Source organism: Mesoplodon mirus, assembly GCF_964341445.2.
Source record: "Mesoplodon mirus genome assembly, chromosome: 1".
In the NCBI taxonomy this organism is placed as follows: domain Eukaryota; kingdom Metazoa; phylum Chordata; class Mammalia; order Artiodactyla; family Ziphiidae; genus Mesoplodon; species Mesoplodon mirus.
In genome coordinates, this window is record NC_138976.1 from 30,251,266 (window position 1) to 30,268,280 (window position 17,015).

General features: G+C 35.9%; 1 protein-coding gene and 1 pseudogene across 2 annotated transcripts in view; one reads left to right on the top strand and one right to left on the bottom strand.

Moving 5' to 3' along the window:
• Positions 1 to 17,015, top strand: part of LOC309806720 (olfactory receptor 13F1-like) — a 74,218-nt pseudogene that overhangs the window by 11,372 nt on the left and 45,831 nt on the right. The window lies entirely within an intron of this gene.
• LOC309791510 (olfactory receptor 13C4-like) lies at positions 9,506 to 10,463 on the bottom strand (the record flags this gene model as incomplete). The annotated part of the gene is given in 2 exon segments (XM_082600316.1): positions 9,506 to 9,817; positions 9,819 to 10,463. Coding segments are annotated over 2 exon segments (957 nt in total).

Sequence of the window (17,015 nt, forward strand, 5' to 3'; positions counted from 1 at the left end):
TAACATCTTATAAGGGCAAACGAATTAGTCCAACATTAGATTTCTGAAAAAGATCAGACAGTGGAGTTGCATTTTGAAAACACTTAAGAAAGAAAATGCATACCAAGTAATTTATATCTAGTCAAGCTATCCTTCAAATATCCATGATATTGAAAAATGGTTTTAAACACAAAAGACCCAAGGAATGCTGTAGGCATAATCCCCTTTTAGAGTTGATGAGAGGATAATCTCCATTCAAACAAAAGATGAATGGGGAAACTTGGGCAAAAGGATAAGCAGTGAGCATTTAAAATATTTAATTATAAGTCTAAGAATAAAATATAGGTGAGAATGAAGACGCCAGAATAATATATGAATAGTATATGTTCTGAAAAAGTGAAAAATTATACAACCAGAAAAGCTAAGAGGGAACATATGCCTTTGACAATAATAAGTTAACTACAGCCATGCTTGCAATCTCACCATGAACTTTTAGAAAATTGGACAAAATAGATGAAAAAATGGTTTTTAGATACTGAACAAGCAAGGCAGGGAGGACAGTGACCTCTGGAAGAAGAGACTAGAATTAAAGCCAATTTAGTATTATTTTTTAGACTCTGGTTTATGGAGGAGGATCCCAAACAGATTACAGTGGTCTCACTAAATTGAGCAAAGTCAGAAAAGAGTTAAAGGGGCTGAAGCAGCTGCTTTACAGGGCAGAGTTCTGGAGACTAAAAATATAAGCAAAGAAATAGCTCCAGGTACCACCAGAGGGGTTCCATCAAATTGGCTACTGAACACTAAAGCACACATGCAGAACAGTGAAATAACATGAGTTCAGGCAAAGAAGAACCAATGGGGAGTTATAAACCAAACCATTCCCAAAGCTCACAAAGGTTTGAGAGACATCTGAGTCCCAAGCAACAAGAGTAAAATATCTTCACTGAACATCCAGAGCATTTAGAGACCTGTGAATTGCTAGCTAGCAGTAGCGCTAAACTAACTCTAGGACAGGGATTCTCAAGTGCAGGACAATTGACACTTTGGGCTGAATAATTCTTTGCTATGGGGGTATGTCCTGTGCATTGTAGGGTGTTTAGCAACATCCCTGGTTTCAACCCAATTAATTTCAGTAGCAGTGCTCCCCCCACCGCAGGTTGTGACCACCAAAACTTTATCCAGACATTGCTTAATGTCCCCTCAGAGGCAAAATTATTAACAGTTCCAAAGTAAATCACATCCACTGATCTAGGGTAAATGCAAATCTAGATATACCCTCATAAAGCTTAAAAACTTGCCTCAAAGGTGTCAAGGTAATCTGCAAGTAACTGCCTGCCAGAATACATGCAACACACTTTAATAGGAGACCCCAAAATCCAACACTCAATGAGATTAAGTTCAAAATGACTAGCATACAAGCCAAAATAACAAAAAAATGCAAAAAGTCAGGACAATCTGGCCCATAACCAGGAAAAAATAAAAGCCATTCATTCAATAGAAACAGTTTGGGAAATGATAGAAATGATGAAGTTGGTAGATGAATTATTACAAATTACCCACAATTTAGAGAAAAGGAAGAACATAATGAAGATAAAAGTTATTTTTAAAAAATAACTTCTGGAACTAGAATATGCAATTTGTAAAACAGAAGTATTACTATATAGGATGAATGGCATATTATAGAGTGCAGATGAAAATAAGTGAACTTGAAGACATAGCAATGAACTATTCAAAATGAAGCATAAAGAGAAAAGAAAACTGAAAAAAAATAATGAACAGAGCTTCTGTGAAATATGGGAAATATCAAGCAATTCAACATACATAGAATTGGCATCTCAGTAGCTAAGAAGAGAGAGTAGGAGAACTCAAAGAATGGAAAGAAATAATGGCCAAAACTTTTCCAAATTCAAAGAAACCCATAGGTACAAGAAGTTCACAAAACTACAAATAATATAAACACCACACACAGAAAAAAAAACACACAGGCAAATACACACATAGGAATAGCTATATCACATCCCAGTTAAATTGGTGAAAATTAGTACTAAAAGAAAATCTTTAAAATAGCCAAATAAGGGAAACATTATATCTAGAGGATTAAAGATAATATTGATGGCATACATCATGGTAGAAGTAATGCAACCCACAAGAAATGCAACAATGTCCTTAATGTGCTGAAAGAAAACTAAATCTCTTAACAAATTTCTATGTATAGCAAAAATATTCTTTAAAAAATGAAAGTAAAATAAGGAATTTTTTGGACAAAAGCTGAAAGGAATTACCAAAAGTAGAACTACACTTAACAAAATAGTTTTTCCAGTGGACAGAAAATGGCATCATATGAAAACATAAATCAGCACAAAAGAATGGAGAGTGTTGAAAATAGTAAATATGTGAGTAAACAAAATAGAATTTTTTCTCATGGTTTTATATTTCTTTAAAATATATATGGAATCTGAAAAAAACCAAAAGGTTCTGAAGAACCTAGGGGCAGGACAGGAATAAAGATGCAGACTACAGAATGGACTTGAGGACACGGGGAGGGGGAAGGGTAAGCTGGGATGAAGTGAGAGAGTGGCATTGACATATATACACTACCAAATGTAAAATAGATAGCTAGTGGGAAGCAGCTGCATCACACAGGGAGATCAGCTCAGTGCTTTGTGACCACCTAGAGGGGTGGGATAGGGATAGGGAGGGTGGGAGAGAGATGCAAGAGGGAGGAGATAGGGGGATATATATATAGCTGATTCACTTTGTTATACAGCAGAAACTAACACAAATTGTAAAGCAATTAAACTCCAATAAAGATGTTAAAAAAGTAAATAAAAATAATTGACTATTTAAAGCAGAAGTGTTGAGTTTAGCTCAGCTACTCCATTGTTTGCTGCCTTGGTTTCCATTTTGCTTGGCCAAGTAGCCTGCAGGGACACTAAACTGACACTAGTCCCCTTTCATTCAAGTGCATGCCCTAGGTAATAGCATGCAGCATCACAAACAAATGTAAGTTCTTGTTATAACTTCCCTAATGGCCCTTGTGATTAATAGTCTCCCCTCTCTCCCAGCACTTTCCCTTTGAATGACCCTTAGATAAGACCTTCCTGGGCCTTACCAAAACCCAGCTATTTGTTTGAACTGACCAATCCAGCCTTAGCCTGGGAACCCCAAAAGACTTCATCCATGGACCCTAATAAACACATGGGCCTGGGTCCTATCTATTTCTTTCTCTACACTCTGCCTTGACCTCCATATGTGGCTCCTCAAGGCATACTGAGCAAGACCTCCAGGACCTGTGAGTAGTAAAATTCTCTGTTTCCATTTCTCTTGTGGTCTTTTGCTGAACCATGGCTCACCATCTGGCACTCTGTGTTCCACTTAACAAGTGTTAATTTGACACATTCATAACAAAAATGATAACTAAGAATTGTGGGGTCTAAATATATATAGAGAAGTAAAAATATGACAAAAATTGCACCAAAAATGAGAGGGGAAATGACAGTATACCATTTTAACCTTCAAACATTATACATGAAATGGTAAAAAACAAAAATTATTAGACCATAGAGTGTCATAAATTTAAAATGTAAACTTCAGCCTCTAGAGCAACCAACAAAAACTATAAATTGAGATGCATAGGTAATAAGGTAACAATAAAAATAAAATGGAATCCTACAAAAATATAAAAATAATCCAAAACAATGTAGGAAAAAGAGCAAAAAGGAAACAAAAAAAAATGAGATAGAAATGTGGTAGACTAATTCCAGGTATAACTAACTTATAATAAATAATAAGTACACTTAATTTAAATATTCTAAACATAGCAATTAAATGACAGCGATTGTCATACTGGAGTAAAAAACTGTCCCCCAAAACCCACTTTCACATAGAGATGCAGATAGATTAAAACTATAAAGATGGAAAAAGATATAACATGCTTACATCTTTTCTGAAAAAGTATTTTGGCTTAATTTTGAAAGATGTTTTTACTGAATATTGAATTCTGGTTTACAGACTTTTTTTTCTTTTACCACTCTAAAGATATCATTCTGTTGATTTCTGATTTGCATAAATTCTGACAGGACGTCTGCATTATTTTTTTATCTTTATTCCCCTATACTTATTGTGTGTTTTTCCCCCCGGCTGCTTTACATTTTTTTGAGTAACACTGGTTTTCAGCAATGTGATGATGTTTTTTGTTAAGATTTTCTTCACATATTCCTGCTTTGTCATCCTGAGGTTCTTGGGTCTCTGGATTTATAGTTTTCATAAAGTTTGGGAAATGTTCAGTCATCATCTCTTCAAATATTTTTTCTGTTCTCCTCTTTCTTTCTTCTTCCTCTGGGACTTAAAAATACATGTATGTTAGATTGTCTGATATTTTCCACAGGTTACTGAGTCTCTGTTCACCTTGTATTAGGTCCTTTCAGTTTCTGTGGTTCATTTAGGATATTTTCTATGGCTATGTCTTCAGGTTCACTGATCATTGCTTCTGCAGCTTCTACTCTATTAACCCCATCCAGTAAAAATTTAAGTCACTATTTGTTTTATCTCTTGAAATGGTGCTTGGTCTTTTTTTTCATTTTCCTCCACATTATATTCCTGTTTTCCTTTAAATCTAGCACATTTATTATATTTATGATAGCCCACTTAAATTCCTTGTCCTCTAATTCCATTATCTCTACCATTTCTTGGTCTCTTTCTATTGATTGAATTTTTTCTAGGTTATATTAGCTAGCTTCTTTGCATAACTTGAATTTTTTATTGGATGCCAGATATTGTGAAATTGACTTTGTTGAGTGCTGGGTTTTGTCATATTCCTTTAAAGGATGTTAGAATGTTTTACTTTGTTCTGGTAGCCAGTTATTTGTAGATTAGCTTCATCTTTTCTAGACTATTAAAAACAGTTTTAAAGACAAATCTAAAATAGCCCTTATTATAAGGATACTTTAGCCCCACAAGATGTTACCCCTGTGGCACTCCATTGAACATGCCACACCCCAAAGACATGGTCTCTACTCTGACTGGAAGGAAATAAAATGGTCCCCAGGCCTATGTGATCTCTGGTAATTTCTTGGCTTATATTCACTGGTGATTTTTATTTCCTCAGCACTCTTTTTCCCTGCAAGTATCTCACTGCTAGAGGTAGAAGATACAGATATAAAAAAGGGAAGACAGAGTGCAACTACTAGTGTTGCATTGAATTTGAGGTATCAGTATGAACTCATGGTTTTATATAGCAATATATAGTAAACACGTTAGGCTTTGGAGGCCACATTGTTCCTGTCACAACTCCTCAACTCTGTCATTGTAGCATGAAAGCAGTGATAGACACTATGTAAATAAATGAGCATGCTATGTTCAATTCAAACTTTATTTATGACTACTGAGAAGGAGAAGAGAAACTTAGCATTTATCAGGGGATAGGCTCAAGTAAGGGTGCAAATATAAAGGGGTATATATTCATCAGGGTTCTGCAGAGAAACAAAGCCAACAGGATGTGTATAGATAGATAGATAGATAGATAGATAGGTAGATAGATAGATAGATAAAGAGAGTCACTGAAAGTAAGAGGGGGCAGGTAGGGAGAGGGAGAGATGGATTTTAAGGAATTGGCTCATGTGATTGTCAGGGCTGGCAAGTCTAAAATCTACAGGGAAGGCTGGTAGGCTGGAAATTCTGGCAGGAGTCAACATTGCAGTCTTAAGTCTGAAGACAGTCTGGAGGCAGAATTCCTTCCATTTCTGAGGACTTCAGTCTTCTCTTAAGGCTATCAACTGACTCGATGAGGTCCATCCACATTACGGAGGGTGATCTGTTCTATTCAAAGTCTACTGATTTATATGTCAATCACATCTAAAAACTACCTTCACAGCAACATCTAGACTGATGTTTGATGTACAATGGGGTACCATAGCCTAGCAAAATTGACACATAAAATTAACCATCACAGGGTAGCAAAAGGGGAGTTTCCTGGTAGTTATGGAACAGGTATATATTTCGATTATGGTGGTGGTTACAAGAATCTGTACATAGGATAAAACTGCATAGAACTACACACACACACATATGAATACATGGAAAATGGTGAAAACTGAATATGTTTTGTAGTATAGTTAATAGTATTGAACCAGTGTCAATTTTGTGATTTTGATATTGTACTTCTATAATATAAGGTATCAAAATTGGGGGAAGTGGAGTGAAGGGTACATGATACTCTATATACTATTTTTGTAATTTTCTATGAGTCTATAATTAACACCAAATAAAAGGTCTTTAAAAATTTTATGGACACTCAAGTTTGATATTCCAATAATTTTCAGGTGCCATGAAATATTATTTTTCTTGTAATTTTTTCAACAGTTTAAAAGTGTAGACATCATTCCTAGCTCATGGAGCACACAAATATAGGTAGCAAGCCAAGGCCCAGGGTCATTTTTTGCTGACTGCTAAATTAAATAGTATTGTTTCTTCATGTCAATAATTATATTCTGTTTATGGTAAAAAAAAAAAGTCTTTGAATGCTTTTAAGAAAGACAGGGTGAAATATTTAGGGGTAAAGAGATATAGTATCTGTACCTTACTGTCAAACAGCTCTCTCTCTACATATATATTAATATACTTACATATATATATATATAAAGAAATGATAGGGCAAACATGGTAAGATATAATATCTGAAGATCCTGGGTTAAGGCTTAAAGAAAATTCTTTCTATGATTCTTGCAACGTTTCCATAAGTCTGAACTTATTTCAAAATAAAAATTATTTACACACACATATATATCCAATACTTGCTTAAAAATCTGGAAAAAGGGAGTGAGTAGGTATAGATATCGGTGAAACAACGAGCTAGCAATTCTTTAAACTGAGTGATTGGTATATGAGGTTTCATTATATAGCTTTCTTTTTATGGTTATTTGAAATTTTCCAAAATTAAAAGTTTATACATGTATACACACACATGCACACACAGACCAGAGCTGCAAAAGTTTGAGGAAACATGTACAGTGACACTGACAGCAGGTAATATGATTTGGGGGGAGGGGCATATAATTTAACAAGAGAAATTAAAAAATCAAATCACCTGCTATAGTAAATTCATTTTCTATGTAGTAAATTTATTCTGTGAAACCTAATGAGTTCTACACACATTAAAAAAACTTTCAAAATAGCAACTTGAAATGTACCACAGTGCACCAAAATAAGTCAACATTAAAATGATTAATTTCAAACTCCAAATTAATAAGATAAATAATAAAAATGTTAATGGTGGTCACCTGTAGGAGGTAGCAACAGTGGTAACAATATTTTCTTCTTTATAGTCTTCCACAGTTTTTTGAATTTCTAAAATATCTATTATTTATCATAAAATAATACATGTAACAATCTTTTTGAGATTTCTCAATTTCTTGGGAGGGCAGATTAGTTTTAAAACTGTTAATTTTCTGGGCATTCATCAACATGAGCAGAACTTGTCAAAATTGAAGCAACATAGCGCCAACTTTTTATATAGCAATGGAAAGAATAATTTTAATCAATTTTTGTAAATAAAGCATTCAGTTTGATGTAAGCATGCATATGAGATGCTAGCACCCTTTGCTTTGTGGGGGGAAAAATTAAGGTGTTAATGAATTGGCTGGGACAATAGAAGTAGAACCATGAACATACAGACATGTGTTAAAACCTTGGTAGCACAGGTCAAAGTTTGAAAAGAATCAAACTTGGATCAGACTGAAATGTAGGGCTCATCCCAGTGGAGTAGGGAGAAGTTAAAAAGCCTCACCTAAAGGTTTTGGTACATGCCTGTCTACATAGAACCAAAAGCAGCACCCACTGTGATACAAGCCAGAGGGGAGGATGCACAGTTAGAGGTTTGCTGCAGTGACAACACTCCAACCCAGGTGAGACAGAAGACAGGTAGCAGGATTTTAGTGACCAGATCACATAAATCAAAAACATGGATTTACCCAAGGATGTAGATTGGCAGGGAGTACAGTCCTCAGGTAGGAGGTCTGGGGTCATACTATGGCTCCAAAACCAATAGGGAAGAGAAAATTTAGGTAGTACCATAAGGCTGAAATCAGCTGTCACAATGGCTGGTGATATGGACCAATTATATGCTGTGCTCAGCCATGGAAAAATAATCTACACAAAGTGAAAAAAAAAAACCCAACCATCCAAAAAGCCTATAATAGGTTTACTGAGGAGTTTCAACTCACTGGAGTATAAAATGAAATGAATTTCTCTTCCCAGTCACAAATTTCAGATTTTCAGAGTCAAAAGAAATATTTCAGGCAAACTAAAAACTTTCTGGTTATTTTCAGCCCTAAGACACCCACCCCCCAGCCCTCTTCTAGAGCAGCTCTTCTGCTAGTCCACAGCCTAGAGAGAAAAAGCTCAGCAAGCCTCCATTCATCAAGCCAGATGTCAGTTCTTCTTTGTAGGCACCCAAAACCTCAACAGGTTTTGCAGCACTACCTTACTTGTCTTGGATAAGAACAGTCTTCCCACTCTTTCATAGGAACAGTAGTGAAACACTTCCCACCATTCCTTGAGCACTTCCCATGATGTATAAATCTCCTTTGATTCTACCTTCCCCCTTCTTGATGTTTACTTTATATAGATATGTGGGGAGAGGAGGCAAGGAAGAGTGGTGGTTGATACCAGTAGGAAAACAAGGGAGAGATGCCTGACTCTAACAATTGGTAGTTTAAAAAATAAAACTCACTACTTGGTGTCATTTATCTTCAATTTGGAGTCTCCACTTCAATACTTAAATTCTGGGTCAACAGAAAAAGTCAAACAACATCCTCTACAAAGGGAATTACTATGAATTGGCACTATGCCCAGTGTTTTGTACAACTTACTCAATCTTTACAGTAACACTGAGAGCAGTGTTTAATTGCTCTCTTTTTTCAAATAAGAGAACTACATTTTAGAAAAAGTGAATAACTTTCCCAGTATTAAGTGGTTTGTGATGGAACAGAATTTATACTCCTGCCTCACTATTTCTGAAGAGTATGTGTGATATTTTCCACTGTGTTGCCAGACAGTACACCAAAAACCACTCATTTCAGATATCACCAGGGATAAGATTCTAAAGTGACTGCCTTTGTGAAATATGGATCAGAATCTATTGGAATCTGAGTCTGTAGCAGACTACTGTTCTCAGGGATTGTAGCTAAGCTGAGATAGTGGAAACAAAGAATAAAAATCTCGGGGCTTCCCTGGTGGCGCAGTGGTTGAGAGTCCGCCTGCCGATGCAGGGGACACGGGTTCCTGCCCCGGTCTGGGAGGATCCCACATGCCGCGGAGAGGCTGGGCCCATGAGCCATGGCCGCTGAGCCTACGCGTCCGGAGGCTGTGCTCCGCAACGGGAGAGGCCACAACAGTGAGAGGCCCGCATACCGAAAAAAAAAAAAAATCTCTATATATAACTTTGCTTTGTCCATGAAGGTTGTCCATGATTGCCCAATGATGCCATGTCTAGTCTTTATACACTAAACACCCACATCTCCCTTTGGTCTTATTGGTTAACAGATTTCTGACTCAGCAAATATTTCACAGCAGCTTTTACATCCTTGTTTCTCAAGCTATAGATTATAGGATTTAGCATTGGGGTCACTACCCCATAAAACATGGAAACAAGTCCTTCTCTAGCTTGCAAATTGTCTTGTCCAAGGAAGTCTTGACACTTGGATTTGGCATACATAAAGAAGATGGTACCATAAAACATAATTACCACCGTCAAATGCACTGAACAGGTGGAAAAGGCCTTGAGTCTCCCTGTGGCTGAGTTCATTCTGAAGATGGTGTAGAGGATGAACATATAGGAGAAAATAAATGGCCAGCAGGGGAAGAACCAGGAAAGCCATATTTGACACTGCTAGGGTAACAACACTGAGGGATATATCAGCATAAGCTAGCTTGAGAACAGCCAGTATCTCACATAAGAAATGACTGATAATATTATTACCACAGAAAGGCAATCTCATGGCAAGAGATGTTTGCACAATTGAGTTGATTCTGCCAGACAGCCATGACACAGAAGCCAACAGTACATACACCACCTTGCTCATGATGATGGGGTATCTCAGAGGGTTACAGATGGCCACATAGCAGTCAAAAGCCATCATGCCAAGGAAGAAACACTCTGCTGACCCCATTGCAAATCCTAAGAATATTTGCACTGCACATCCAGAGAAGAAAATATTCCTTTTCTTTGAGATTAAGCTCACCAAAGTTGAGGGAACAGAGGAGGATGTATAGCAGATATCCAGAAAAGAGAGGTTGCACAGGAAGAAGTACATGAGAGTGTGAAGATGGGAATCAAAGATGCTTGCTATGATCAGAACATGATTGCCAATTAGAATCAGTAGGTACATAACTAGAATTAGAGCAAAGAAAATAATTTCAAGTTCGGGGTAACCAGAGAGTCCCAGAAGAATGAACTCTTTCACACATGTCTTATTTATTCTATCCATGTCCCAGCTTTCAGGATGTCAAAGGAATACCAACATAAAACATTTTCACTGCCAAATAACAACAAATGTAACAAATTTCTTGGATAGGCATTATTCTAGAGTGAAACAGAAAGAATGTTTTCTTTGAAGCTCTGTCATTCAGTTATCTTCAAGAATGTCTGCGCCTAGAATACAATGATACTGGGAAATTGAGACTTCAATGCCCTGTGTCTAATGTTTGAAGTTCTACCTAGGATCAGAAGCAAATTCAGAAGCAACCTTCCCCACTGTTGAAGACACCCTAAGTTGAGTTTTTTAAAAGCCTTAGAATATTTCAGATGACAAACCTGACTTCATTTAGTCAGGCTCAGTGACAGAGTGGTGGGGAAGGCAAAAGACAACTCAACAAGGACTGGAATTTTGATTCAGTGTTTAACAGAAATTTTGAAAATTTTAAAGCAAGTTTGATTTTATGCATTTTTGTTTGTCTGCCTGACACCCTGGATCTCCATCCAGTCTGTTAAATTGCGTATTTTTATAGGCAGACATTTTATCATAGTAAACTGAACCACATACACAGCAATTTAACATTTGTTCAAAGGTCTAGTTAGTTGTTGATCTCGTAGTCTTTCCCATTACAAGACCAGTGTGTAAACTAACTCTGCAAGTATACAGTGGAGATCTTTGAAGAAAAATAGTCTCTCTTCTTTTGCTTTATTCTGTGGCTTCAAAGTTATTCTTCGTAATTTATTTATTTAAGTGAACCTGGGAAAACAGTAATAATGCTTAAATATATATCTGTGTATGTGTGTGTAGCACTTTATACTTTACAAAAAAAATTAATCTTCTCATTATCTCTATTTTTTTTTCAAATGTGAAAGACAGAATATGGCCAAAGTAATCCAGCCTGTAAGTAAACAGAGGAGCTTGAAGCTCAGATCTTTGCCAATGAAGTCTAGAGCTCTTTGGGCTACAACACCAAAAGTTATTATACCACGTTTTCCCACCAAGAACTACCCAGAATTTTTGGCCTTGGTGGATTTATGAAGAATCAATTATTTCAGTCTTTCAAATTCTTCATATGTATATAAATTTCCTGGGTATCTTGTTAAAATGTAGATTTTCTTTTACTAAGTCTGGTGCAGGCCCTGGGACTCTGCATTTCTAATAAACTCCCAAAGTATGCTGAATAACAAATCACAGCTGTATTTGGTAATAAAAAATTAGTAACTACACTGCCTCATGCTGTTCATATTTTAAATCCATATTTAATAATAGTTTTAATTATGGAATGAAAAGGTATAGTGTCATGATATTCAAGGCTTACATTATACTGATAAATTATTTCCACCTCCTAGAAGAACCTGTTAATTTCTTCTTAGTATTTATGCCAGCATTCTGAATTAAGGTCAGGTTCAACAATGTCAGATTCCATAGATGTGAAGGAGTAAATATTTGTTATGCAACAGTTGTAATTGTTCCCCCGTTCCCAAAGCAATTTAAAGTTGGAATGAGAGATCTGTGGAATGGAAAAACTTTTTATGCATCAGGGACAGTGTCCCACATACACAATTAAGAGTGGTGTTGGGAATATAATGTGACTGAACTAAAGCTCAAAAATGAAATAACATTCTCCCACCCATGCAACTTTTGGAAACAGGGGCAAATGTTCACCAAACTAACTTTATGAAATGTGAGACCTTTTTAGTTTAAATATATTTACAAAGTGAAGTTAATTCAAAGTAAGTTCTTAATTGAAATGATAATTACCAAAATGAAATGCTAGACTTAAAAATGATCTAGATATTATGAATGAAATAAAATAGACATTTTCTGTGAATTAATTGCATTGTCATTTAATTTTTTTAACTTATCTTCATTCTTTTAGATAAGCTAATTTCATACAGGATATTAATACCAACCTTTTTTGAAAGGAAAAGACAGACAGGTAAGAAATAAAATAAATAAATTTATAGGATAAAAGTGAATTCATATGTTCGAGGCCAGAAAGAAGATTTAAAAGTCCTGAATGGATAGTTTGGGGCACAAATTCAGATACACAGATAGCACATTGTTGTATTAAAGTGTTTCAGAAAGTCTGTTAAGCTACATTATAGATATCAACACTTAGATTCTGACTTTAACTTTCCAATAGATGTTACATTTCACTGTAAAATATTTGGATTCTGGAGGATTGTTTTTAGAAGGCAGGCCCATGCTCAAGTAGGAGACTTGCTGCTGGCAGACTGTGGTGCCAGCTACTGACCCAGAAACAGCCCTGTGCCCTTTTGGACTTGGCTACAGCCTTATTTGGTCTTGAACTAGCCACTAGCACCATCTGCCAAGAGACCCAGAAGGAATCACACCACTCCAAGCCCCAGGTAACAGGGCTCGCCCACCTTAATCCCGGCTGTGGACCCTTAGGTGACCCATGACCTGACTCCAGATGCTCTTGGACAGTAGTCTTGGACATCCAGGGACCAGGTAGGAGGCATGCCCATTTGTACCCCACTGCAAGCCCTCCCACTTCCGTCTGACTGCAGATCCTTAACCAGCCCTATAATTCTGTTCCAGCTGGGAACTCCCTGCCCACCCAGGAACCTGCCTGAAGACATGCTCATCTGAGCTCCTGGAGGTACCTGCCAACCTCAGTCTGACTACAGGTCTTGAAGCAGTCCTGTAACCCAGCTCCAATGCTTCACAGTCATAATCAAAGAGTATTCCTGCTCACCCAGGTACCTGCCAAGGGACACATATGTCTGTGTCTCTGGAGGTAGGCACTTGACATTGATCCAACTGCAGATGTTGAAAGGGCACTATAAACTGGCTTCCACTTCTCACAGCTATGGTCTGGGAGCGGTCCCCCATCCAGGGACTAGCCCAGTGATATAATGGGAGACCCCCAAGGACCTACAGAGCACTACATGCATTCATGCATCTTATAATAGGCCAGCTGTCTTCAAACAATGAAGCTAACCCTTGACCTAGCACCAGAAATATTGACAAAGGTCCTGGAGGCAATTACAACCACCCAGAGACATAAAAGTATATGAAATATAACTCTCACTGCTAAAGATAAATATAAATACTAACAAAGATTATTGTATACTATAATGGTGGCATGTAAATCACTTTTAATACTAGTATATAAATTAAAAGACAGAACTAGTAAGAATAAGTAATACCACAGAAATTTGCTAATAGAAACAAGTAAAACCTGACATCAATTACATAAAGTGGGGGAAGGGAGGGTAAAGTGTAAAATTTCTGTATTTGATTGTGGTAAGTTAATCTGAACAGACCAACAATGAGTAGGGAGAGTAAAGCAATAAACAAAAACCTCCCAACAAAGAAGACTCTAGACCAGATGGCTTCAGTAGTGAATTCTACCAAAATTTTAAAAAATAATTAATGCCAGTCCCTCTCAAACTCTTCCGAAAAATTGAAGAAGAGGAAACATTTCCAAGCTCATTTTAAAAGGATAGCATGACCCTGATACCAAAGCTGGATAAGGACACTATAAGAAAATTACAGACCAATACCCTTGATGAATATAGATGCAAAAGTCCTCAACAAAATATTAGCAAACTGAATTCAACGGCACATTAAAAGGCTCATGCACCATGATCAAGTGGGATTTATCCCTGGGATGCAAGGATGGTTCAACACACACAAATCAATAAATGTAAAACTCCACATTAACAGAATGAAGGATAAAAACTCTACTGTCAACTTAACAGATGCATAAAAAACATTTGAAAAATTCAGTACCCTTTCATGATTAAAAAATTTCTCAATTATGAGGTATAAAAAGAAGGAAACTCAATGTAATAAAGGGATATATGATAAACCCATAGCTAACATTATACTCAACAATGAAAAACTAAAAGCTTTTCCTCTAAGATCAGGAATAAGACAAGGGTGCCCACTCTTGTCACTTGTATCAACATAGTACCAGAAGTCCTAGCCAGAGCAATCAGGCAAGAAAAAGAAACAAAATGCTTCTTCTCCAGGGGAGAGGAAGAAGTTAAATTATCCCTGCTTGCAGGTAACATGTTCTTATATATAGAAAACCCTAAAGACTCCACCAAAAGCTGTTATAATTAATATATTAATTCAGCCATGTTTCAGGAAAAATCAATTGAATATCTGTACACTTACAGGGAACTATCAGAAACAGAAATTAAGAGTATAGTCTCATTTATAATAGCATCAAAAACAATAAAATACTTTGGAATAAATTTAACCAAGGAGGTGAAAGATCTGTACCCTGGAAACTATGAGACATTGATGAAAGGAGTTGGAAAAATAAATGGGAAAATATCCCATATTCATGGATTGGAAGAATTAATATTGTTAAAAATGTCCATACTACCCACAGCAATCTACAAATTCAATGTAACCTCTATAAAAGTTCCAATGGTTTTCTCACAGGAACAGAAAAATCAATCCAAAATTCATAGAAACCTCAAAGGACCCTGAGTAGCCAAAGCAATCTTGAGAAGGAAGAACAAAGCTGGAGGCATCACACTTCCTGATTTCAAACTATATAACAAAGCTTTAGTAATCAAAACAGTATTGTACTGGCATAAAAACAGACACACAGACAACAAAACAGAATAAGTCCAGAAATAAACCCAAGTATATACAGTCAACTAATATTTGACAAGGACAACAAGAATACTGCTTGAGGAAAGGATAGTCTCTTCAATAAATGGTGTTGGGAAAACTGGATATCCACATGCAAATAATAACCCCATACATAAAAAATAACTTGAAATGGATTAGAGACTTATATTTAAGATCTGAAACCATAAAACTCCTAAAGGAAAACTTAGGAAAAAATCTTTTGACAATGGTCTTTGCAATGAGTTCTTGTATGTGAACCAAAAGCACAAGCAACAAAAGCAAAAAATAAATAAATGGGACTAAATCAAATTAAAAATCTCTTCAGAGCAAAGAAAACTATCAATAAAATGAAAAGGCAACCTATGGAAAGGGAGAATATACTTTCAAGCCATATATCTGGTAAGGGGTTAATATCTAAAATATATAAGAAATGCATACAACTGAATAGCAAAAAAAATTAACTTAAAAAATGGGAAAAGGAACTGAATAGACATTATTCCAAGGAAGATATGCAAGTGGCCAACAAGTACATGAAAAGGTGCTCAACATGACTAATCATCAGGGAAATACAAATCAAAACCACAATAGCTCCTCATATCTGTTATAATGCTATTACCAAAAAGACAAGTGATAACAAGTGTTGGAGAGGATGTGGAGAAAAGGGAACCCTTGTACACTGCTAGTAGGAATGTAAATTGGTACAGCCATTAAGGTAAATGATACGTATGTTCCTCAAAAAATTAAAATTAGGACTACCTCATGATTTGGCAATCCCACTTCTGGGTATTTACCCAAAGGAAATAAAATCAGTATTTTGAAGAGATATCTGCACTCCCATATTCATTACAGCATTATTCACCATTGGAAAGATATGGAAAACAATCTAAGTGTCTATTGATTGATGAATGGATGAAGAAATATGATATATATGTACATATATACATATGTATATATAAAAACACATAAACAATGCAATATTATGCATCCATATAAAAGAAGGAAATCGTGCCATTTATGATAGCATGGATGAATCTGGAGACATTATGCTAAGTGAAATAAATCAGTCACAGAAAGACAAACACTGTATGATTTCACCTGCATGTGGAATCTTAAAAAAAAAAAAAATAGAACTGATAGGAATCTAAAAAAAAAAAAAGAACTGATAAGATCAGGGAGTAGAATGTTGGTTGCCAAAGTTTGGGCAGTGGGGTAAATAGGGAGATGTTGGTCGAAGGGTACAAACTTTCAGGTATTAAGTAAATAAGTTATGGGGATCTTTTACAGAATGCTGATTACAGTTAGGAATACTCTATTGTATACTTGAACTTTTCTAAGAGAGTAGATCTTAAGTGTTCTCACCACATACACACAAAAAGTAACTATGTGAGGTGGTGGATGTTTAAATTTGCTTGACTGTGGTAATCATTTCACAATGTATACATATATTAACTCTTCATGTTATACACCATAAAAATCATACTGTACAACCTAAATAGATATATACATTTTTACTTGTCGATATTTCAATAAAGCTGAAAAAAATTTAATAAAGTATTTGGATTCTGAGCAATAAAAATTTACTTAAGAAAAAAAGAGCAGTATTTATGCATGTGTACAGACACAAACACACACAACTCTCCACTCACACACCCTCACACCACAAACCATACTATGTGTACATTAAATTCAAGTGGAAATATGTTAGGGTTTTTTAATAAGATCACAGAAGTTTAGAGCTGGAAAACTCTGTACAATATTGTTTAGTAAGACTTCCCTTTCTATGAATGAGTAAACTGAGGTAAAAGTGATGAAATAATATTCCAAAGTCACTGTTAGTATTTAATTAGGAAGAATTAAAAAGTCTTCCTTATTCATCAGAGGACCCAGATAGTGACAATGACATAATATGAATTTTTACCTATTTTCAGACAGAAGCTAATGGAT